The sequence below is a fragment of the Dipteris shenzhenensis genome, chromosome 3 (genome assembly GCF_047967505.1).
Source record: "Dipteris shenzhenensis isolate YYH24624 ecotype China chromosome 3, Dip_SZ_1.0, whole genome shotgun sequence".
Classification (NCBI taxonomy): domain Eukaryota; kingdom Viridiplantae; phylum Streptophyta; class Polypodiopsida; order Gleicheniales; family Dipteridaceae; genus Dipteris; species Dipteris shenzhenensis.
Genome location: NC_141598.1, coordinates 47,372,889 through 47,397,412, shown reverse-complemented (window position 1 = coordinate 47,397,412; position 24,524 = coordinate 47,372,889). Strand labels below are relative to the sequence as shown.

At 44.2% G+C, this 24,524-nt stretch overlaps 1 protein-coding gene across 1 annotated transcript; it reads left to right on the top strand.

Moving 5' to 3' along the window:
• The first annotated feature begins 3,422 nt into the window (after positions 1-3,422).
• Positions 3,423-22,432, top strand: LOC147903903 (chaperonin CPN60-2, mitochondrial-like). The gene is made up of 17 exons (XM_087402019.1): positions 3,423-3,639; positions 3,982-4,000; positions 4,144-4,275; positions 4,391-4,550; positions 5,001-5,176; positions 13,757-13,852; positions 13,961-14,065; positions 14,162-14,248; positions 14,346-14,435; positions 14,524-14,604; positions 14,710-14,856; positions 14,939-15,034; positions 15,129-15,228; positions 20,927-21,030; positions 21,142-21,247; positions 21,363-21,441; positions 21,608-22,432. The coding sequence occupies exons 1-17, from the start codon at positions 3,602-3,604 to the stop codon at positions 21,708-21,710; spliced, it is 1,719 nt and encodes a 572-aa protein (XP_087258145.1). The 5' UTR covers positions 3,423-3,601; the 3' UTR covers positions 21,711-22,432.
• Positions 22,433-24,524: the final 2,092 nt, after the last annotated feature.

The following is a 24,524-nucleotide window of genomic DNA, read 5'->3' as shown; positions in this document are numbered from 1 at the left end:
ACAATGTAATGAGGGAGTAAGTAATGATGAGGGGGGGAAGTTCGAAATGGTAAGTAATGATGAAGGGGGGGGACATTTAACGTGAATTGCAGCAAGGGGGGGCAGAGGCGGCTAAGGCGCTAGTGAGGCGCAGGGTACAAGTTAAAGAGCCGACACGTGGCGACGGCTAACGGGGAAACAGGATTGATGGTGGTGGGACAACTGTAGCAGAGGATCTAGGGACGTGGCAGAGGCAACTAGTAAGGGTAGCACGTGGCAGCTGCAAGGGTTGGCAGTGGCTCCCAGGCGCGGGTCGTGGACTGTGATGTACTTCGCGGCGCTGCGTACCACACGCCATGCGGCTAAGGCCTGTGCACAAGGCCTTCCCAAAAGGCCTACACAAGGCATTATATAAAGGCTTCCCACGTCGGGGACTACGCCCGACGGGGGTAGTTAATGCAGCCCGCGGACTACACAGGGGCCCTGAAGGCCTGTGATTGGCGGCGCAAGGCCGGTTCCCCACAAATAAAAAAAATTTGCCTATCGACAAAAAAGAAAGCAACTTTCAGAGAGGGAAAAGGAAGCCCCCTAGTGATTTCTTGATGGGTGAATCTTGATTCTCTTCGATGACTTCACGCCGATGTCAGTGACTATTGCAACTTCCACATGGCAGGCTCTCACAGTCAGAGGATCTTGGCTCTAATACCACTTGTCACGTACCGGTTGGTGGAGGATGCACATGTGTGAGAGAATGATGCAAAATTAGAGAAGTATTGGCCCTCCAAATGGGGTGGAAGGAGTGCCAACGTGAGTGTACTTTTGCTATTGACAACTCTACAATGCTCATGCCATCCACAAACCACATATGAATGCATAATGGCTTATACACTCATTCCATGCATACGAGAGGTCACAACCTCTCATGCCTCTTGGGATCCATCCCTTGGGCATACCCCATTATTCTACCCTTAGTCTATGACTCTTTTATGCCTACCATTTATTAATGCATACCCATGCATTCCTACCCATTCCTATCCTAGGACCAACATGTGTGAGTGCTCCATATATATTAATCAATTAACATATCCAATACATTATCCATATGGCATTTGGCCATTTAAACCTACCTAGCCTACTTCTAATTATTACATTTGATCATGCTAGCCTAATACATTCTAGACTACAAAATCGTATCGTGACATAAGTGCCACCTAAGCACATAGCCCCTACCAAGCACAGTTTGTAAGCAGCATGTGAATCCATATGCCACATCATCAATAACTCCTTTTTTATCAAAACTTTAACAATCCATAACTTCCAATCCATGAAGAATTTGGACATGCTCCAAAAAGGAAAAGTGATCGCCTTTTCGAGCTCTATGCGGCTGTCAAGTCAGAATCATTGTTAGCAATTAGACACTGCCATTGAAGCAAAACGAAGCTCATGGTAAGACCTTTGCAACAAATGGAAAAGCAATGCATAAATGCACAATGCATGCGAAAAGCACAAGTACATGAGATGACCATAGCAATTAGACACTGCCATTGAAGCAAAACGAAGCTCATGGTAAGACCTTTGCAACAAATGGAAAAGCAATGCATAAATGCACAATGCATGTGAAAAGCACAAGTACACGAGATAACCATAGCACAAAACATGGCATCCACAATAAAGCATTAAGGCACATGAAAGAACAAAGCATCATGCATCAAGCTACATCAGAACACCATCGACAACATGTATTGAAAAGTGAAAGCCTTTCCAACTTTAACCCAAATGTTTGTAAATCAAACCTGACGACTTAAGAGTAGCTATGAAAGCACTCAGGGGAGGTATTGACATGTAAAAACCACACTTGATCACCTTAAGTAGCAATGCATGCACTAAGGGGAGGTGATGGATTTGTAACTCACATATGACCACCTTGTGGTAGCCAATGGATCATGGTACCAAGGGGAGGTGTTGAGATATGGTGCCATGAGCACATAATTAGAGGCTAAGGTATGGTATGGGAATGTATTAAAGTAGCCACCCTAGGATGTGGACTACATGATGTGGAGATGTGGATCAAGGATATCCACAAGGAGAGATGTGGATCAGAGGATCCCACAAGTGTTGACTATTCAAAGGGCACTCTCTATATAAGAGGCCTATCATGTATTATTGAAGAGAGAAATGCACACTCACTCAAGATTCTGTTTATGAGTCCAAGCTAATCTATCTTGGAACCTAATTGACTTGAGGTACATGTCATGAGCACTGTCTTCATCATGTTTCCACATAGGTTCCATCCACCTTAGAGCGCTCCATAGATCTTGAGGCACGCATGTTTTCTAAAACTTGACCTTAAAAACTTTAGGTAAAACTCAAAGTCATAGGTGTGAGTTCCAATCCATAATAGTTTCAAGTTTTTGCAATACATAAGCTATTATGGGTAATAATAAAAACGCCAAAACACATTATCAATGCCTTAGAATAATCCTAGGAAGTGGCTAAGTTAAGATGACATAGGGACATTCTTCTATCCTTCTACCAAACTATGGCAATCATGCAAGAATGAAGGGATAGTGGTAGCTTAGATGGTTGGGTGTATGCCCACCTGAGCTGGCTACTCACGTTCAAATCCCTTGGGATGCCCCTACTGCCTGTAAGTAGAGGCCACAAGTGAATGCCCCCTTGTAGATGGCCATGTGTGTGTGAGTTGGGGGGGGGGGCGAATGAATGGACACTGATGTGTTCAGAGCCCTGCTCAAGAGGATAAGTTGGATGGCACCAACGATTCTCTTTGGAGCTTTATGATTAAGAATCTTTTGGTCTCAAAAAGACCTTGGGATTTCATGATAGGTGATGACGCCTGTGCTAGAGCTATACTCCTCTACAATAAGGAGTTGGTCGAGGTATTATGTACCCTTGAGAATTATGCACTCAATGGTTCGATTAACAACAGTGATAGCTATCCATTACTACTCGCTATAGCCTTTGTTGAGATGAACTAGTTAGCAATTTAAAAATAGCATGGCAAATCCAAATCACGCAAAATCAATGGTTTATATGCAAAACACACATCAATTATTTGAATTGAACGCATGGCCATTGGATTTTTTTGGTCTGTATATTTAGATGCACACATACAGAGATGGAAAAGCACGAAAAGCAATGTAAGGGACTCCCAAGTCTTTGCACATAACCTCTAAGAAAATGCGATTTGACAACCCGTCTTTAAAAAAAAGAAAAGTTTTTTGTCCACATCATCACTCATCCCTGTCCTATCTAGAACTGATCGAAAACACACACACACACTTTTTTTTTTAGTAATGAAAACACACACACACACACACACACACGTGGTAGTTGAAATTAAATTTGACACCCTCTCTAATTGGTTGCACATTACTAATTAAGAGGATTTGCTTTCTTTTTCAGAAATTGAATTTAGGCTTAAACCCTATACCCTCAGAAAGAAGGGGTGATTTCTGGACGCTTCCACGCTCTCTGTTTCGAATTCTGTTGATCTCTCTCTCTCTTTCTCTGTGTCTGTCTTTCGCGTGATCAATCAAGCCTCGGATTGCTTCCAAATTGATGTATTTTGTGCCGGATTAAAATCCTTCCTCCGATCGACACCATGTATCGAGCGTCCTCAACTTTCTCCTCCGCCATCAGGTTTTCACCTCTCCTCATCCTTGAGCACTGCGAAATACCAGACGTTCCATGTGGCTAATATTTTGAGATACAATGGACTGTGGTTAGTTTAACACTGAGGTGGCATTCTTACCGTTTCGAATTTGGTGTTGGATCCTTTGATCTCTAGGCGCCTCATCGAGGACAGTGTCTTGTCCTCTACAAACTCCATTATTGACAGCTACCTGTTTCGTCATCAGCCTAGCTAGTTCTTTAGTTGACGTTCTTGTATATATTATTGTATGCTTTTAACAAAAGTAAAATTTATTCTTCATAGTGAACCTTTTTTTAATTTGATCTCCTGGGTTGTTTCTGTATTTGCAGGCGAGGCATGCGAGTTCATGTATGCTTCTTTCCCTCAATTTGGCAACTTTTAGTGGCTTTCCCCCCCTGAAACGCTATCTATTTGTATAGGAATCACAATAATGTCAACGAAGCTTCCTAGACTTTTTCTAGCGCCTTACGCTCTTATGAATCAACATCCAGGACATTAGACGCTTCAACTGGGTTAGAAACTATGCAGCAAAGGAGATCAGATTTGGTATTGAGGCTCGAGCTGTCATGCTTCAAGGAGTGGAGCAGCTCGCTGATGCTGTGAAAGTTACCATGGGTCCAAAGGTAGAGCGCGATCAGTTATCCTTTTCACATAATTATATGCAGTCTACTGTACGTCAGAACGTGCAAACTTCTGTTGGCTTGCAGCTTTTGACATGGGAGGAGCTTTTGTTGTCAGGGACGGAATGTGGTTATTGAGCAAAGTTTTGGATCACCAAAAGTAACCAAGGATGGAGTTACTGTAGCCAAGAGTATTGAATTTAAAGATAAAGTGAAGAATCTGGGGGCTAGTTTGGTAAAGCAGGTTGCAAATGCAACTAATGACGCTGCTGGTGATGGTGAGTTTGATTAAAGCAAGATCTATATGCTGCAGGCATGTTGAGACGGGGGGTTGTGTTATTTCTGTTGTCGGAGCTCTGTTTTAGCAGTTAAACAGGATTACCAGTCAAATGAAATGAATGCAGTATGTCTCACAGTTTGATAAACTCATAGTAAGAGCAAAGCACGTCTTTTATTATTCCATCGTTTTGCAAATTGTGGCTGGTATATGCTATTCCTTTGTATGCAATGGTGGAGTGAAAGTTACCCTGGGAGGTGGAAAAGCTGCTCCCAACTTCCAAACTCTCATGTGCATGAGCATTGAAGAGCTTGCATGCATTTACTTAGACTAGCCTGTTTGCTGGAGCCTCGATAAGGGATTGCCCGTCAGCTTGTCTGTTCTTGAATACTTGTTTCTTTTGTGGCCCTGGATATATTTTTCTGATATTGATTGGTTGTGAAATGAGCAGGAACAACTTGTGCCACCATCCTCACAAGAGCTATTTTTACTGAAGGATGTAAGTCAGTAGCAGCTGGAATGAATGCAATGGATTTACGGCGGGGCATCAACATGGCAGTTGATGCTGTTGTAAATTACTTGAAAAGTAGGGCCAAGATGATAAGCACGTCAGAGGAAATTGCCCAGGTATGAAGGGAAGAGCTGGTAGTGTGCAGGGAAAGCAAGGGGGCAGAGTACATACTGTTGTGTATCTTCTGCTGAAATACAGATATATCGATAGGCTTGCATGCATGGGGAAACAGGTATACACATGTGCATGTGCATACACACCGAAGCACTGAAACAAATAGCCATTTGTGGTTCAAACCTGGCTGATCTCACTACTAAGATAATTAGATTCACATAAACCACAAAGGGGAGAGCTAGCTGGTTACCTTTTACCTATATTATCCTAGAGCCTCACCAAGGTGGTTAACATCCTAGAGGGTATGCCTTCTGTGTTGCAGAATACCTAATATATGTCTCTGAATCTCCCTAGAATGAGCCATATGAGGTCCTTAGCCTTTTTTTTCGGTCCAAGGTGTCTTTATCCATTGGACACTATTTTAAGGATCACAACTAAGACAATCATACCAAGCTATTCTAGCTGTTCACGTCACGGCTCTTCAAACACCAAAAAGATTTTATTTATCCTTTTTTGATTGCATAACGGTGGTTTGTTACTTTATTCTATGTTTGTGGTATATGTGCTTGCTTGATTTGAACTTATGATTTATATATTTTCTTGCAATGTTCAGGTAGCTACTAGATGGAAAAGCACGTAGTACATAGTATTGGACCCTAACTTTGTGGTTATTTAGATAGTAACCTTTCAGGAAAGTTCAAATATCACTTTCAATTGGAGAACAAGTTGAGATAATATCCTTATTGGGGAGGGCAACCGCACCCAACTTCAGTCCTGATTTTTACCAACATTAAGTTGCAAAGATGAGTCTTTGCAGTCTAAACTTATGTAGTGGTCAATTTGGCATTCGTTTCTGATAATTATAAGATTTATTATGTTTAACAACTACAATTAATGCAATGCCACATGCCAACATGTAATTAAAAACGACTTTTTAATTTAATAATATAAAGACAGCTCTAGAGAGAGAATAGGGAAGAAGGAGAGAAAGAAAAGACAGAAATAAATTTTATTAAAGTCTGCTAAAGACCGATGGGTCTATGCGACTGATAGAAAACGTGATACAATGAGCAAAAGGGTGGAGCTACTAAGCGAGCATCCTAACCCATGATAGAATTGTATAGACATAGTCATCTCTGGCATCATCATCCACATAATAGATGCAATTTGATCCAGTGCAATACAATACAATGCAGCATACACAAGGAAAGCATAAGGCATCAAGGTACATGCGATGACGGATTGGGCAGTGTAGGCAAGAAGCTCGTGATAGATCGCTGTCTGTTGTTTGGAGGAGTATCCCATCGTGCCCTTTTGGTGGCTACTCTACGCTTGACAAGTGCCACAGTAACCCCTTTCAGGCATATCCCAGGTCTGAAAATAGATGAAATGTCAGCTATTATATTTTGTGCGTCTGTCCTCTATGTCGCGTCTTGGCCTTTGGGTCTCTACCTCTCTTGCTATCTATAGTCGGGGGGCAGTGTGCTCTGGGAGGAAGAACTCTGTGATCATGCTTTGGACTGGGCCAGACAAGGCCTCCCGCCCTTGTCTTCGTGACCTTATGAGACACTCTCTATGTCGAACCGCCTCGTCCGTGAAGGTCGCAAGGCTATAGTTACCAGGGAACGGCGTTCTGACATCTGGAACGTCTGGAACGCCGTTCCAAGAAGCACGGCCCTAGAACGTCCATTTTTGTTTTTTGTGTGCTCTTTGAAAGTTTCAAATGAGTATTTTAGAGCTTATATAGAAAGTTTAAAGCTGGAAAATGTAAGTTTCTTTTATTTTCTAACATAGTTTTATGTCATATGATGACGTGGTGTTCCGGTTCCCGTTCCCTCCGTTCCGACACCCGAATTTTCGGAACATTCCCGTTCCTTGGTAACTATGGGCAAGGCACCTCTGATCTGGGTATGAGAGAAGTCTGGAAAGGCCCTCGAACCTGTCTCTGAAAAGGCAGTGGTATCACACATGTATCTCGTAGTAGACTAGGCAATGGAAGGCGAAGTGTTCCTCTGACTTGACCTCATATTGCTCACATAATGTGTAGATACGGCTCTGCCTGTGAATCTTGACCACTCTCGATACGGAGTCGATGCAATGACACACAGAACTGTCCAATGGCAATCCTGAGTGAGTGTGGCATGTGGATGTGGGTGTACCTTGGTGGGACAATGGAACCCTCCTCGAAGATACTTAGGCAATGGTCCTGGTAGAAACTGAGCTTCTTGTGAAGCTCTGCCTGTGCCAACCAGGTGTTGAATGTGTGTAACTATAAAAGATCCTCACGGATGATTGGATTGAACTTGTTGCCGCAAAACAGGATGTTAGAAAAGAAGAGAGAATCACTCAATCCTCCACCCAAGATCTCTCCAACTCTCACACACTCAACTTAGATAGGTGATCACAGATGCAACAAACACACACTCAGAAATAAATATAGACGGAGAGAGAGAGTATATTCATCCACCGGATGGTGGGCCAGCAAAGTGCTGGAGAAAACTGATGGACTCTCTCTCACAAACTGCACCAGATCTGAGTGCTAAACATAGCCTTGGAGAAGGGCTTTCAGTATTGCACTGGATCATCTATCTGAGTTGAGTGTGTGAGAGTTGGAGAGATCTTGGGTGGAGGATTGAGTGATTCTGTCTTCTTTTCTAACATGGTATCAGAGCCCAAGTAGGAGGCTCATAGGTGTGGGAGCCTGAAGGCAGGGACCTTGCTGAAGGACGACCCTGATTCAGAAGCTCTTGGGAATCGACTTCCACGACTGGAGGATTGTGCCCTTGTGAGAAGGAGGGTGACTCAGGTTCAGTCAGGTGTGTTTAAAGTTCGCAGTCCAGGTTATTTGGAGATGTGCTTTTGTTGTAGACCTTGCCAAAGGAAGGTCGGGTTGAAACAGACCCTCAGAGCATGGTGCCTGGAAGACTCCAGGTTGTTCACTCATTATGAGGGGGACAACTGGAAGATCGTGACGGCTGGATTGCTCGAGTTAGAAGGCAGGAATGTGACGGAAGATGGTGGTGCCAGGAGGTGCTACCAAAGATGGACCTGTGTACCAGGATGGTGTGCGGAAGCGGAACCAGACGTGGTGGAGCAGGAGCCACTAGATGAAAAGCCAGGAAAATATTTTGACATCGAAAAGTTCGAGAGGACTACGACCAGAGAGTTACTGGAGCATCTTCATTGACGTGTTGGCATTGGGCTTGGATGTGTCGGTGAGAGGGGGTGTTGGAATGGTCACCTCCCCATCTGTAAGCCCCCATATGAGGAGCGTGGGGGAGGGAGACCTAGGGCAGAAGATGCCCAGAGAAGAGAGAGGGAGGGGGCTGCCACATGGGCAGCACCTCACAGCCAAGAGAGGAGGATCCCTGAAGGAACAGTACGGGACAGCATCGTGGCTGTACGGGACTGTGCAGATCCTTGGAGGCAATGACATCAGCAGGGTGTACGGAACTGTACGGCGCTGGAGAAGGGCCTGGCAGAGGCGCTTGCATGATGGGGTCCTTGGCAAGGTATATGGGCAGGTCTATGGCCTGCAAGCAGGGCTGGCAGGTGGCAGGACAGCAGCAGCAAAGGGGCTGGGCCTTGCATGGAACAAAGGGCCAGCAAAGGGCCCTAAATAGGGCTGGATAGGCAGCAAACCAGCCAACCAACTGGTCGGTTGGTTAGGGCTGCTACAGACCAGCCAGTTGGCCCATTTAGGGCTGGCTGGTCGGTTGGTTCAAGGGGGCCTTGAGCCCTATAAAAGGAGAGACCTCAGGCCTCATTCCATATCCAACATCCAGCAAGTTCAGGAGCAGACAGGAGCAGCCAGAAGCTACTCCCTTGGGCCTTACACTGGGGGTGAAGGAGAGTGGAAGGTGAGCTGCAGACTCAGTTCCAAGGCTGGACCTTGGCTGTCTTCTAGGGCAGCAAGGTGTTGTGATCATCATACCTTCTGGAGCAGCCATTCACAAGCAGGTTGGAGCAGTGGAACAGCTATCTTGGGGCCTACATTCAGGAGGACCAAGGGGACTTGTGTGCTGCAGACAAAGCCTGGCAGGGGCTGCCCACCTAGGCTGATTCACAGGCAGTAAGGTGGAGAAGAACACACTAGACGGAAAGTATACAGACGCTCTAGGTGGAGCACGCGGCCTTGAGTCTAGAGACAGCCAGCAGATAGGAGAAGTACCTTGTGGTAAGATCAGAGGACCACACCATTGGTGGGACTCTCGATCTCTCTCTTTTGTATTGTGTCCAGACTCCATAGCTTTGGACGGAAATATATTATTTTGGTGGTTTTTGTATCTGGCTGGTTCATTGTCTATTGATGAGTCTGCACATCTACTTTATGCACATAAGTTAAGAAGTTTGTGATTCCACAACCCACACCACACTGTGTGAGCTCCTGGGCATTACTATTAGTCTTCTACTGTGCGTACCCTCTGTTGGGTAATTTCTAACACCTCGAACCTGTCTCTGAAAAGGCAGTGGTATTGCACATGTATCTCGTAATAGACTAGGCAATGGAAGGTGAAGTGTTCCTTTGACTTGACCTCATATCGCTCACATAATGTGTAGATATGGCTTTGCCTGTGAATCTTGACCACTCTCGATACGGAGTCGATGTGATGACACACAAAACTGTCCAATGGCAATCCTGAGTGAGTGTGGCAGGTGGATCTGGGTGTACCTTGGTGGGACAATGGAACCCTCCTCGAAGATACGTAGGCAATGGTCCTGGTAGAAACTGAGCTTCTTGTGAAGCTCTACTTGTGCCAACCAGGTCTTGAATGTGTGTAACTGTAAAAGATCCTCACGGATGATTGGATTGAACTTGTTGCCGCGAAACGGGACAAACAGAGCATCGATGCTGTATCGGAAGGGTGGCAACCTGTCTATATGGAACCCTTGTCTCTCAAACCATTCGCATGTGTCCGTATCTGCCTCTCTGATCAGCGTGAGCTGATAATGCCATAGAAGATGCTAGCACCAACCAAGGCAGCTTGTGCCGTCCTGTAGTACATGAGCCATAATCTCGCACGCAGTATAGATTAAGTGATAGTCTAGAATGCTGCGCCTAGCTGCAATGGAGATCCCCGAACTCAGCCTTAATGATTTGGTGGGGAACAGATGGCTTGCTGTGGATCATCCGTGATAACAAGAGAACCTGTAGTCTCTTAACTCGAGTCGACTCGGCCTCGGATAGGTCTGGCCCCCAACAAGGGCTGCCATACATGCCTACAGGTTGGACCAAGGAGTCAAAAAGGAGAACCTTGGTTTGAAAATGTGAGTGGAAGCACTCTCTCCCCAATTGGGCAAGGGAGGCATAACCTTTGCTCAAGTGGGCCTGTATCACCTGTCTCATCGCGAAGATGGGTCTAGAGAATACAACCACCAGGTACATGTATGACGAGACAATCTCAACTAGTGATCTGTCAAAAGTAAACTGCTCTCTATGTGCAACTGCTCTCGAGGTGTTGAAGATCCTAACCTTGGTTTTACCTAGGTTGACTGTATCGATCTCCAAAGGGCAGTGAACAGATAACAACCAGCAAATACTTAATTTACAGCCACTTAGACTTTCCACAGCAAATAAAATCAACTTGAACAGACACCTGAGAGCTAGATCGCCCCTGTCGTGCACCAGACACCAGATTGGCCCTAAACTTAGCGCCCCTTTCGGTATTTCTTTATCTTTTATTCTGAAGACGTGCTACAAGAATTGCACCGCAGTGCATAAGTCCAGGGATAGCCAACTGAATAATCCGATCATAGGCACTTCCGTCCTGCTTTGCAATTACAGAAAAGTCATCCCAGTACATTCCACGGTGGCCCTTCTTCCGAATCTGGCTGAGGGTTCTAACCTGGCAGCTCTGATACCCACTAGGGAGTCCTGGCAGGAGAGAAATCAGCCCTATCTATCTTGGTAGCTCTGAATACCCTGTTGGAAAGGTCACCTCCCCATCTATAAGCCCCCATATGAGGAGAGCTTGGGGGAGGGGGGGTGGGACCTGGGTTCTGAGGGATGGCCACATGGGCAGCAAGATATGTTTAGTAGTTCCTTCTCGTTTCGGTGAACAAAGTCTCGTTTCTTTCCGCGAACTAGATGGCGGTACTCACACGTAACGTGTCCGGCTCGCTCGATAGGCCATGTTTGGATTTGAATCGGAGTTGTCGGCGAAGAGTCTTACACTCATCATCGTACCAGCTCTTACACGGCACGGACCCGAGGCAGTGGATGGTTGGAGCATGTGGTGTACGGGAAGGCGTGAAGGACAACCTTTTGCAGTGAGCAACTAATCAAAGTGGCACGGTGCTCTAGAAGAGGCATGTGGTCAATCTAGGTGAGTAGCGTGCAGAGTCGTTCAGAGTATCTTGATGAGAGGTTGTGATAAAAATGTATGTCATGATAGGTGGTGTAAGTGGGTGGTGTGATGGGTGGCGTGACAGGGCGAGGAGTAAAGAAACCTCGGGTGGAGGTGGTGAAACATAGAAGTCTGTGATATGTGATGTAAAGGCAGGGGATTCCAAGATGTAGTCAACCACAATAGACCCTCCCCCATGTAGAAAGCATGTGAAACCACCAGATGAGGACCATCGCTCGAGACCATTATAGAGAATGAGATCATGTGCCGTACCTAGATCAAGAAGTGCATGTCTATAGGAGGTAACAGGGCCCCGTCTATTAGTGGACACATGATATGCCAGCGTCTGCGAGATCTATGTCGGGAAGTAGAACTGCATCCTCTCAGAAATCTAGCAGTGGCACCTGATGTGCTCTCGTCCTTGCGTTGAAGTCCCCAACTAAGAGAGTATCTCTGCGGCTCAAAAAATCCATAGTATCTTGGTGGATGTATATGGTGACGTCTCAGCATCCTCCCGTACTGCCTTGGCAAAGTGTGATGAGGTATTTGTACTCGGCGGTCCTTCAAAGGTGAGACTTTTGTGGTAGAAGCCTCAACTATGTGTGGACTGTTATTTCCCTTGGTCCCCTCTATTTTCCTTGGTGTATTTTGTTATACACACACACACACACGCACGCACGCACGCACGCACGCACACACGCACGCGAATTGATCTATACAAGACTGCCACTCCTTCTGAACCATGTACTCCATCTGTCTCCCTCGTCTCCTCCTTGTAGGCCGACTCCCAAGTGTATCCACAGACTATCGGTAGTGGACGCTCTCGGGCTCTGATGTGTGTATAGAAAACTTTGTCTCATCGTGTGTAGGACTACGAGAAATTCCCAGGCTTTGACCATATGGTACCATTACAGTTCCAAATGGTGCAGGCGAGGATCTCGGGGTCTTGCTTCTCATAGACCTCGCCTCCCTATGTGGGAGGACGGTTAGGTGACTGGTGGGGTCTGTTGATGACATGTCCGTCCCGCACTACATTCCATTTCTGAGATGCCTGAATAAAGGTGCCCCTGTCCTAGTCTTTCTAAAATTTCAGATGGTGGTAAGAATGCATCTATATATGTGGGAGTGCTTGTACATGGTGATGCTGTGCATTAACAACTCCATGCATCGTGTGAATAGGGTTATGTAATATCTACTTACATTTGCAGTTCATGCCATGTCTAGCAGTTCTTACTCACTTTCACAGGTCAAAGACATAAAGATTACAAGGTGAGCGTTGAAGGTAGAAGAGTGTGGAAGGATTGAGGCACACTTCAAATGTCTCATTGCCTATATATAGTGTCCCTATAGTATAGATTGGCCTATTGGCATGGTGAGGACCAAGAATACACACATACTTGAGCATCCATTTATACAAAGGTCTTTGTACCAAGGTGAAGGGTAGACTCGGCCTTGACAAAGGCTAGCACTAAGCACTAAAGGAGAAGGGTAATCAATTCTCATCATTCAAGCTACACTGCTTGTGAAGACTGCATGATTTCACTTGGTCTCTTCCAAACGAGCAATTCTAAGCAAAAAATGCTTAGATAATCTAGTTGATAGGGCAATGCACCACCTAAGACAGAAAGAACTTATCACAGTATCAGCAAGCCGCAACATGGGTGAAAATTTCACAAGGTGAAATTTGCTTGTCCGCTAGTATGACAAGATTATATCTAGGCACATCCATGAACTCATCCTCTATGTGCCTGAAACTCATCCTCTATAACACACAACACATTGCACTTTCAATCTCATCACAGTTACTTACAAAGTTGAAACCCATCATAACATACTTAATCACGCTTTGCTTCTCCAAGTAGTCAAAAGTAAAAGAGGGCTCCTTCAAGTTTGCATACAATTAAAATCAGATTTCCTATCCCAAGAGTAGATGACCGGCTGGATGAGCTTGAAGGTGCTAAGCTCTCTAAATTTAGGTGGTCAGAGTACCATCAATCAAGGGAGCATGATTGATATCAGACTGCATTTCTCATGCATGATTGATATCAGACTGCATTTAGAATTGGTGATGCACCCCATGCACCAGCGGCCTTTCAATTCCTCGATTTTACAGCTGGTCGTGACTCATGATATTAGGCTGCAGCATATGGTCAAGAAACTTGAAAGAGCTGATTTTAAGTGTGTTGATGAATTTGAGCTCATCTTTCATGTATAAATTTTATTATTGTTGTGCAGGTTGGTACCATATCGGCCAATGGTGATAGAGAAATCGGTGAGCTGATTGCAAGGGCAATGGAAAAAGTGGGCAAGGAGGGTGTGATAACTGTTGCTGTAAGTTACATGTATCCATTTATCCAACTTGTGAATGTGCTAAAGGGTACTTTAATTGTGGGTTTGCTTTGTAATGCATCTTATTTCGTCTACTTGTGATACCTTCAGGATGGGAAAACTCTGTACAATGAATTGGAAGTTGTAGAGGGTATGAAGCTTGACCGGGGTTTCATCTCCCCACATTTTATCACAAATCCAAAGACACAAAAGTCTGTAAGTGAAGTTGCTTTCAATGCTGTGCTCTAAACGTTAACAGTTGCCTTAGTCAACAAGTTCAAAGGATTCTGACACACTCTGACTGGAATGCAGGAATTGGAGAATCCAGTGATTCTCATTTATGACAAAAAAATCTCTGGCTTGAATCCAATTCTTCCAGTTTTGGAGATGGTCTTTAGGGTGAGAGTCTTCTCAAGAAGGCTTTTACACTTTTTAGCTTCATTTTTAGACGTGTTGATGTTTGTACCTACATAAATTGGCTTCCTGGTCTCTTCAGGAGCAAAGACCACTTCTTATTGTTGCCGAAGATGTAGAGAGTGAAGCATTGGCAACCCTTATTGTGAATAAACTGCGAGGAGGCGTGAAGGTAACTTGTTTGATAAAGTCGGCAATGTGTGGCATAACTTCTTGTTTTGCACATTGTTGGTAATGACGTCGATTTTTTACTTGCGAAGGTTTGTGCCATAAAAGCGCCTGGGTTCGGCGAGAACCGGAAAGCTAATTTGCAAGACCTTGCCACCCTCACTGGTGGTCAGGTGTGTATTTCTGATGATTATGTTTCATTTGCTTGCCTCAGCATTTACGAATACGAATTTGTGACTGAGGGTCTAGAGTTATCTTATGAACTAATTGTGATGCAGCTGATTAGTGAAGAACTTGGTCTAAAGCTGGAGAAGGTGGGCATGGATATGCTAGGCCAAGCTAAAAAAGTCACGGTTTCAAAAGATGACACAATAGTTCTTGATGGTGGAGGTGATAAGAAGGCAATTGAAGAAAGATGTGAACAGGTGTGAACCATACTGAATCTATTAAGGGCAATAGATCTACCTTGCTATGTCTCGAGTGACAAGATTGTGATTGTGGTGACAGATTAGGGACTCCATAAATGCAGCGACATCTGATTATGACAAAGAGAAAGCCCAAGAACGACTTGCAAAGTTGTCTGGTGGGGTGGCTGTTATCAAGGTGAGGGTTTAGTGAGGCATGTTTCTTTTGCTTTCTGGATTCTAACATGCTGAGACCACTTAGTGTGACGTCAGTTAATTTTGATTGTAAACAGATTGGAGGTGCGAGTGAGGTTGAAGTCAGTGAGAAGAAAGACCGTGTTAATGATGCTTTGAATGCCACTAAGGCTGCTGTGGAGGAGGGTATTGTTCCAGGTATAAAGGCTGTCTTTTGTTCTACTCTTTGTAGAAGAAACAGTATGAAATTAAAAAAAAAAACCCGAACTATATAACCAGGCGATGCGATGCCCCAATTGTGAAGCATCATCAGGTGAATTGTTTCACTTTAAGCTGCTGGATAGAAGCAAAATTCAAATTTTTATGCTCAGATGATACAAGACCTATATACAAAATTTAAAATTTTACGGCACTGCCTGCTTGCTTTCCAAGTGTCTGCTGCTGCTGTATCTGTGCAGGCCACGTGGAAGCTATAGAGAAACGATAGGGTTTGCAGTGGAGCGATCAAAAATAGACAATACTCAGACACAACTGAAGAACAGAACTCAAAAAACATAGTGTCTGTCGGTAATATGAAAAACTGAATACAAGAACCTCAAGCCGTCGTGTCTCAAGGACCGTGGCTGAGGTGAATCAGAAAGATGATTGCATGTAGAGAAACTGTAGAAAAGATAGCAGCAGAGGGAGCGAAACGCAGTCCTCCATGTAGCTTGATGATGACGAAGATGATGAAGGGCTGGAGCTGCCCTAGGAAATGGCTGAAAACCAGCATGCTCTGAGGAAGGAACCTTCAGGCTATCTGGAATAGCAACATGATGAAGAAAAGGAGCAGATCTGGGGCAGATCTGGAGTAGAAGGAGCAGAAGGGACAGATCTAGAGCAAAGGGGGGCAGATCTGGAGCAGAAGGGAGAGAGCTGAAGCAGAGGAGCAGATCTGGAGCAGGAGGGACAGAGGAGCAGATCTGAAGAGGAGAGGTAGATCTGGAGCAGGCGGGGCTGCAGCAAAGGATGACGGAGATGAGGAGCAGCTGCAGGTCTTGTCCTGTCATGGAGAGTGTGGGGGGCTAGTGCCTTTATAGGCCTGACCTAGCTGGTCGGCCAGCTGGTCAGTGGGCCTGCCAGCTGGTCGGTGGGTCTACCAGCTGGTTGGCCATTTCTGGCCTTTCTGGCCACTGGTTTGGGCCTGCTGGCTGACCTTTTTGCTGGCTTGCCAGCTGGTATGTTTGCCCCAGAAATTGGGGATTGCTAGTTGCTTAATACCCCCTCTCAATTGCCAATTTGGAGGGCAGACATTGTGTGCTTGGAGCTTCGTGTAGGGATGCCGATGGTGGTGATGGCTATCCCTGTGAAATGCCCAAGAGATGATCACAAGAGGAGTGTCCTTGCAAGGGAATTGTTCACTTCCTCAAGTGCCTGAGTTAACACGTATGATCAGCAGAAATAAGAACACTGTGAAGCTCGAGAGAATAAGCCACCCCCTCTCACCGCCGAAAGGTGGAGGGAAAAGCAAAGGTAAAGAACAAATATGTTGTAGCAGCACTGATAATCCAGAGACGGTAGGATTGCACCAAAGGAAGAGGTCGGAGCTGAACAGTGATCCAGTGCGTGCCCGATCTTGGACCTCGGGAGAGAGGAGTCTATCCCCGCCTCCATGCATGTAGAAGAGTCGAACAGAAACATCAAGACACATCTGAACAGAAAGGGTCCCGCTTAGGGAGAACTTGTAAATCCTGGAAGTCGATGTCGATGGAGATCTGGTAGAGATGAAGGATCATGACCTCCTTGTTCGAAGGAATGGGGAGTGTCAAGCCTGAAACCGAAAAGGGAGGGAGGGATGGGAGTAGAAGATGGAGGTAAGAAAGGGAGGGAGGTATGGGAGTAGAAGGCGGAGGTTAGAAAGGGAGGGAGGGATGGAAGTAGAAGATGGAGTTCTCTCCCATAGTGCGCAGCGGAAAGAAGAGGAAACTGATATGTTCATAGGAGTGATGCTCCCTGTACCTATGGCCTTCATCAAGAAGCAGGATCTTTAGATCACCAGAGATTTGGGGTCTTTAGATCACCATGGCTCTGATACCATATAGAGAAACGATAGGGTTTGCAGTGGAGCGATCAAAAATAGACAATACTCAGACACAACTGAAGAACAGAACTCAAAAAACATAGTGCCTGTCGGTAATATGAAAAACTGAATACAAGAACCTCAAGCCGTTGTGTCTCAAGGTAATATGAAAAACTGAATACAAGAACCTCAAGCCGTTGTGTCTCAAGGACCGTGGCTGAGGTGAATCAGAAAGATGATTCCATGTAGAGAAACTGTAGAAAAGATAGCAGCAGAGGGAGCGAAACGCAGTCCTCCATGTAGCTTGATGATGACGAAGATGATGAAGGGCTGGAGCTGCCCTAGGAAATGGCTGAAAACCAGCATGCTCTGAGGAAGGAACCTTCAGGCTATCTGGAATAGCAACATGATGAAGAGACGGTGCAGATCTGGGGTAGAAGGGGTAGAAGGAGCAGAAGGGACAGATCTGGAGCAAAGGGGGGCAGATCTGGAGTAGAAGGGACAAAGCTGAAGCAGAGGAGCAGATCTGGAGCAGAAGGGACAGAGCTGAAGCAGAGGAGCAGATCTGGAGCAGGAGGGACAGAGGAGCAGATCTGAAGAGGAGAGGTAGATCTGGAGCAGGCGGGGCTGCAGCAAAGGATGACGGAGATGAGGAGCAGCTGCAGGTCCTGTCCTGTCATGGAGAGTGTGGGGGGCTAGTGCCTTTATGGGCCTGACCTAGCTGGTCGGCCAGCTGGTCGGTGGGTCTGCCAGCTGGTCGGCCATTTCTGGCCTTTCTGACCACTGGTTTGGCCCTGCTGGCTGACCTTTTTGCTGGCCTGCCAGCTGGTATGTTTGCCCCAGAAATTGGGGATTGCTAGTTGCTTAATAGAAGCCTGCAGCCATGTGTGTTGCTGCTTTGGGCTGCCACCTAGGCACCCATGCAGATGCCCATGACATTGCCTTCTGCTGAAGCTGGAACTACGGAAGATGAAAAGCCTCCTTGTATGTTGTGAGGAGATGAAGATAATCTATGAAGAAGTCCTCATTGACCCGTGGTGCTTCGTGGGAGCCCCGAAGCATGAACTTGATCATGTACAAGCACTAGCAGCTACTCGTACCTTTTTTGAAACAAAGAAGCAAAATCTTCTCTGGCTGAAATGGGGACTGAGTGTGAGGGACAAGCTTGGGTGTAGTCCAGGCTTTACCCTGATTCCAAGTCGTGCAAACGAACTTAGATTAGAAAGACCGAATTGGGGGTGCTGGCAAGCTTTCAACTCAGCCAAAGAGTAGTCTGGGTTCTACTTTGATGCCAAGTCTTGTAAAACAACCATAGATCAGAAAGACCAAATTGGGAGCGCTCTCGGCCGAGCCGTAGATTCAGTATATAGGATGAGCCCAGATTAGCCTAGCACCACTCGCGTCTACACAACCCCTGTGTCCCATACCACAGGAGGCTACCATTCTAGGTGCTAAGGCTAGTCTAGGGCATACCCAATATCCCAAGGAGTCCTCCCAAGGAATCCCCACAAATGAGCCACAGCTCATATACACAGGCTCACCCAAGGTGTCCTTATCCGAATAATTTTAAAAGTACCAGCTGACCCTTTGAGGTCAGGGAGACTCCCTAGCATCTTGTAGATGCCTCCTCCAAGTCCTCTCAAGTGAACAAGCTTGAACCTGATACCACATGAGCCAATTACCATGCATCCATGTACAAAAGCACAAGGAATTATGTCAATGACTACTTCACAAGCATGAAGAGGATGAAGATCAACAAAGAAGATCTCATTTAAGGTGCTGCCTCAAATCAGGCTGACAAAAGCCACAGCAAGTCTCCAACATTTCTCCCACACAAAGTAACCTATACTAGGAATTTTTGTGCTAGGAAATCCTAGAACCGTCCTTGCACAGGTACGACTCTCTTACAGGAGTTGTCATGAACAGATCTGTCCTTTCCCTTGATGAGAAGTTAAGGGACTATTTTTGAGAGGTCTTTCCCTAGAATGCAGAACTGCTTTTGGTTCATGAGGAATTACACACAGTATGTACGATGTACGTACATGTGTGTGTGTGGGCGTGCACGCGCGCACACACACATATACATATATGTATATGTTTGTATGTATGTATATTCACACACACACACACACACACACACACACACACACAATAATTTTGATAGGTAAATGTATCTCACACACACTTATTTCTTTACACACACACTCACACACTTTCCCAACTATGAATTATTCTTTTATGTATCCCCCGTGAAATCTCCCCTTTACACTCTCTTTTTAACCATCCCACACACCAAGCACACTTATCCTCCCATACCTTCTCTACCCATGCACTCATTCGCTCCTTATTCCACTTGTGACTTAAACTTCCCTTAAACTTCACTTGTGACTTATCTAAGAATCCATATGGTTGTCTATATTCCTAGGTAAAGCAATAACAAGCTGGGAAAAACAAGCATTACTTGTCTACCCAAACGTAACTATGATGTTCTAATCTTATGGTCCACACTCCTTTGAGATTGAATTCCATAAGGTAACTTAGATGGAAATACATCTGATAACTCAGCTAGTAGATTCTCGAGCAGATATGACTCTTCAAAATCCATTGAAGATCTAACAAGTGCATCCCAGGTAGTCTGAGAATCTGAAGTTGCAGCAGGATGTCTACAAGAATATCTAGCAGTGGTATTATGAGTCAAAAATCCTGATAGTACACCCAAAGTCCATTGGCCGACATTCCAAATCCTTGGAATAGGGCTTATACATTGACGATGGGTAAGAATTTTGGATCATTGTCAATATTACAAACTGAATTAACAGAATGAATGGTTCACTGACGCGAAAAATAGCTCATTTTTCGGCTAACAACTATCGTCGGATACGCATGAGATAGTTGAACCAAACATGAGCAATGGAATCAGTCTCACTTAACATTAGATCAAGATCAACTTTCATAGAGTAATAAAAGAATTAAGAATATAGAAGCATTATGAAGTAAGAGTTGCTTGTCTTTATTATCAAGTTGTAGGCTAAAAAATTTGGCCACAAGGTCATTAAGATCAGTCACCAGAGTAATAGGCTGGCCATGCATTCAAATAGTAATTTTGTGGCCCATACAATCCCACATTGAGCTCCATCTAAAGAACCACTTTCTGCCAAGCAATAAATGTGTGTGGCCCATTTTCGGAATATCTTCATATTCATGAATTTGCAAGGAAAGCGCTGGCACGCTATGATCTTAGACCTGGAATCACCTTGAGTGATAAACCACATAAGAGTAGTTATTGCCCTACATCAGAGATGAGAACATTTACTTGACGTCCATTTGTGGTTCCCTAGGGGTTAGAAGTTTTGTAATTTTAATCCTGTATGCACACTACCACCAAAAAATGAAGACAAGTGTCCAATTGGTATTTGCTATATTGATGAGATGATGATTAAGTGTCCAACTGGCTATTTTATATAAAACAGAGTGACTCTCATGGAAGAAAGTTCAATCCAAGGGTGACTGCATGTTTTGAAGTGTCAGGGTCTGAGACAGGTGCTAAATGAACCCACAGATCCTCTAATGGTTATTGAAGTGCAACCCTAGTGATGAGGCTCTAGTGTAGAGGCTAAGCAATGGAGTAAGTGAAGCTTATAGTGCCATGGTTGTTCAGTCTTTGCCTGTAGTCAGCATCGGTCATTTCAGTTACAAAGCGTTTCATTGATATGAAAGTTTTGCTCACATTTTAGGAAAATCATAACGGTTTTTGTCTTTGACATGATGCTATTACTCTCAGGGATTTTGCAATTATGTTTGTTACCGGCTAGTGAAAGTGAACTGTTTATTGTGCAGGTGGTGGTGTTGCTCTATTATATGCTACGAGGGTTCTTGAGAAACTCAAACCAGAGAACTTTGATCAAAAGATTGGTGTACAAATCATTCAGAATGCTTTAAAGGTAGGAAATTTTATCCGTAATGTTCATGTACAATATTTGACGTTGAGGCTGTTCTGGCTCTTAGTTCCGGAAGTAGCTAATGAATCTGAGTGAAATGTCACTGCCTTCCAGGCACCGACTTACACCATAGCTGAAAATGCTGGGGTGGAAGGAGCAGTGGTGGTTGGCAAGCTTCTTGAGCAAGATAACCCTGACCTAGGCTATGATGCAGCAAAAGGTATTAGTTGATATTTTGCATTGGAATTCGTAGGAGCATTGATGCTGCTTTTCTGCATCAATATATTAATAGATAGTTTATGGTTTGCATTTCTTTACGTTTGGGTCGTATGCAGGAGAGTATGTGGACATGATTAAGGCAGGCATTATTGATCCTGTAAAGGTTGTTAGGACAGCGCTTATGGACTCTGCCAGGTAAGGATTCTTATCCCCGCCCCTCTTATGTGCATATGCCAAAGAGACTGGTATAGAGAGAGAACCTATCACATGAAAAATAGATACCACCCCTTCTCCTAAGCTCTATAAAGGAAAACCAACGCGAGGAGCTGTATTTTGAAGATGTCTTGCATGTTTGTGGCAGTGTATCTTCTCTTATGACTACAACTGAAGCTGTTGTTGCGGAGTTGCCTAAAGACGAAAAAGAAGGCCCGCCTATGGGTGGCATGGGTGGTCTTGACTACTAGAAAGAGAACCTCATTGTCAACGCTTTAGAGAAAGCTGTGAAAGTGGTAAGCTGAACGGATTTGTACTGTTACTTGAATGGCAATTGTGGATGGGGCACCAATTTTTGGGACCAGTATGTAGGAGAGCTCATCAGCGGAGGGTAAATGTATCTAAAGAGGCATATTGTCAGATCTTTGATTTTTATTAAGGATAGACTTCTGTGCCAGTTATTGATTCTCTTCTTGACACCCTCCATAGCTCTGGGGATGTTGATTTTTGAAGAAGATCAGTACTGGAGTTTGAGAGGAATTCAATTTCCTTAGAGTACTCCGGCTGTTTAATATCACTGGGGTAGCCCATTACACTTGTACAGTACAGTTGAAGTGTGCACCTTTTTCTAGCAGAATTCATGATTGACATGTTCAAGACACTTTGGGAGCTTGAGTGGCAACCATAAATCTTTGTCTTCATAACTGAAGAGTAATTTTAGACTACAGGTTTTACTGCAGGTGGCAGGCTCCTGGTACACGATCTCAAATGCAGTCACTTTTTGGCATTTGATGTTCTACATAGCTTTATATGAGTGGCACAGGTTTGAAAATTTGGCTTTTAATCTGGATGTTCCTGCAACTCAGAACAGAAGCAGCTTTGGAGTTATATTAAATCAAGAGGAATGAGTGAATGTGCAATTTTTGAATCATAATTACCATAGCCTTTACAGGTATCTGTTCATACTCTGTCCTCTGACATCTTATGTTTTTTATGTTTTGTAAGAAAATTTCTATCTTAAAGTGGATGTTGGGTGCCTTCAATGAGAAGGGTAAAATCTAAAATACTGGCCTGGGCATGTTTGTTTTCCTAAAAGTTGGATTTGGATATGCTATGAGGTGTTTTAGCGGTTTGCCTAGACACACAGCTTCGTGCTTGGCAACAGAGCTCGACAGGTTATGCGAGAGCAACCATTCAATGCACACTGTACTGTCTATTTAATGTTCACCCAATTCACACAGCTTCATGCTTGGCAACAGAGCTCGACAGGTTATGCGAGAGCAACCATTCAATGCACACTGTACTGTCTATTTAATGTTCACCCAATTCATTTATCTTTCATCTAGAAACAAGATACCTTAATCTGTAGGTTGAGTATTTTCCACTAATGAGCCTTCATTTGACAATGTTAAAAGAGGGACCCAAGTCAGTAGCGGTAATTTGAGACATTTATAGACAATCAAGATATGGATGGACCCTAAATGAGTGAGGAAGGACTCCGGAGCTCTGGTAAAGCTTTAATTGGCAATAATTGGCTCCATGATGAAAGTATGGAGAAATAGAAAGTCAAATTGATTGCTAAAGGCTAAGCCTTGAAGGAAGGTGTATATTTTGATGAAACCTGTGCAACCAAATTGGCTGCAAAGAGTTATGCCTTGTATCCTTTGCTTAGGATCTAAAATGATTGTGGGCTTGGACAAAGAATCAAACGTTTTGTTTATTGATAATCAGATCTCTACCAAGCTAGCTCAAGATCCTGTGTTGTTACTAAACACACGAACTCTCAACATCAATTCATAGGTGGCACTAGCTTTCCAATGAAAGATCTGATGGAAAGTATTCTAACCAGTTGATTGCAAAAATTAAGCAAGCGAAGTTTTTTAACATGATGGGTGTAAAAGCATTCATTGAGGGGTGCTGGAAAAACAAGTGATGAAATATGGTGGATTCACTTCTTGCACTTATCCGTGGGTGTCGAAAAGGATTACAAAAAGGCTTCCACCAGAGATGGGAGAACCTTAGGGAGGGATTGAGGGTCACATAATATACTTCAAATTATGCGGCAAAGCTTTGCATGCACCCTTCATGGTTACATAACCATTATACAATGTCATGTGGGCTTGTGCCAAGTACGTTGCACGGGAGGCAAGTAAGAATGATGCATATGGTTTAATGTGTTTCGACTTGGCACTTTATACTAGTGCCATATAGAACCATGGCTTCTTAAGAATAATCCCTCCCACATACCTCTTCACCAAGATACCACCTCTTGCGGTCTTCCCCTCCTTTTTGTTGAGTATGTGTTAAAGGACTCGTGCTCATGAGGCAAGTTATCATTAGGTTAGTATTCTGTGTACTTAAATTAGTGCATATGTTGTTTTTAGAGCATGAATTTCTTTATACAGCAACAGCAAGAAGCCATGCTAATGACTAATAGCAAGCAATATAGTAAGGCAAGTACGCACAAGCAAGCACAAGGAAAGAGTGTTTAAACTATCTACACAAAACCCCCGCCCCTTCCCACACATGGTGTTAAGGTGCAATACACAACGCAACAAAGAAGTTTGACAAATAATCGAGTGTAGATTTCACTATTGGGGGGGGGGGGGGGGGCAAAAGATTTTACCACGGAGCTATATACATGTGCCCTCTTGAGTAATTGTAATTTCACATTGGTATTATGAGCTATATAGATTTTTCACATTGGTATTGATTGTATAAGTCCTAGAAGTAGAAAATTCCCTTTCTTACATAAAGAAGAGTGTCACATGAGTTAGACTATTCAATATTGTTGGTTAGAAGAGTCCATGAGATAGAGCACATGGTCTTCTTCATGTTTTGATCTCCGTCAAAAGTATGATGATGTTGAATGCCTCAAAGATTCGTTTATACATGAGATTAATTCACAAACATGTCATGCTTCATGAGAAAGGCATTGTGTACATTAGGTTGCATAGTAATAGCAAACCATATTTTTCTCCACTCAATTTGAAGCTCTTAGAAACATAGATTTAGTACAACAGATTGAATAGAGAATCTACTCTTGGTTTGGGCAAGGGTCACAA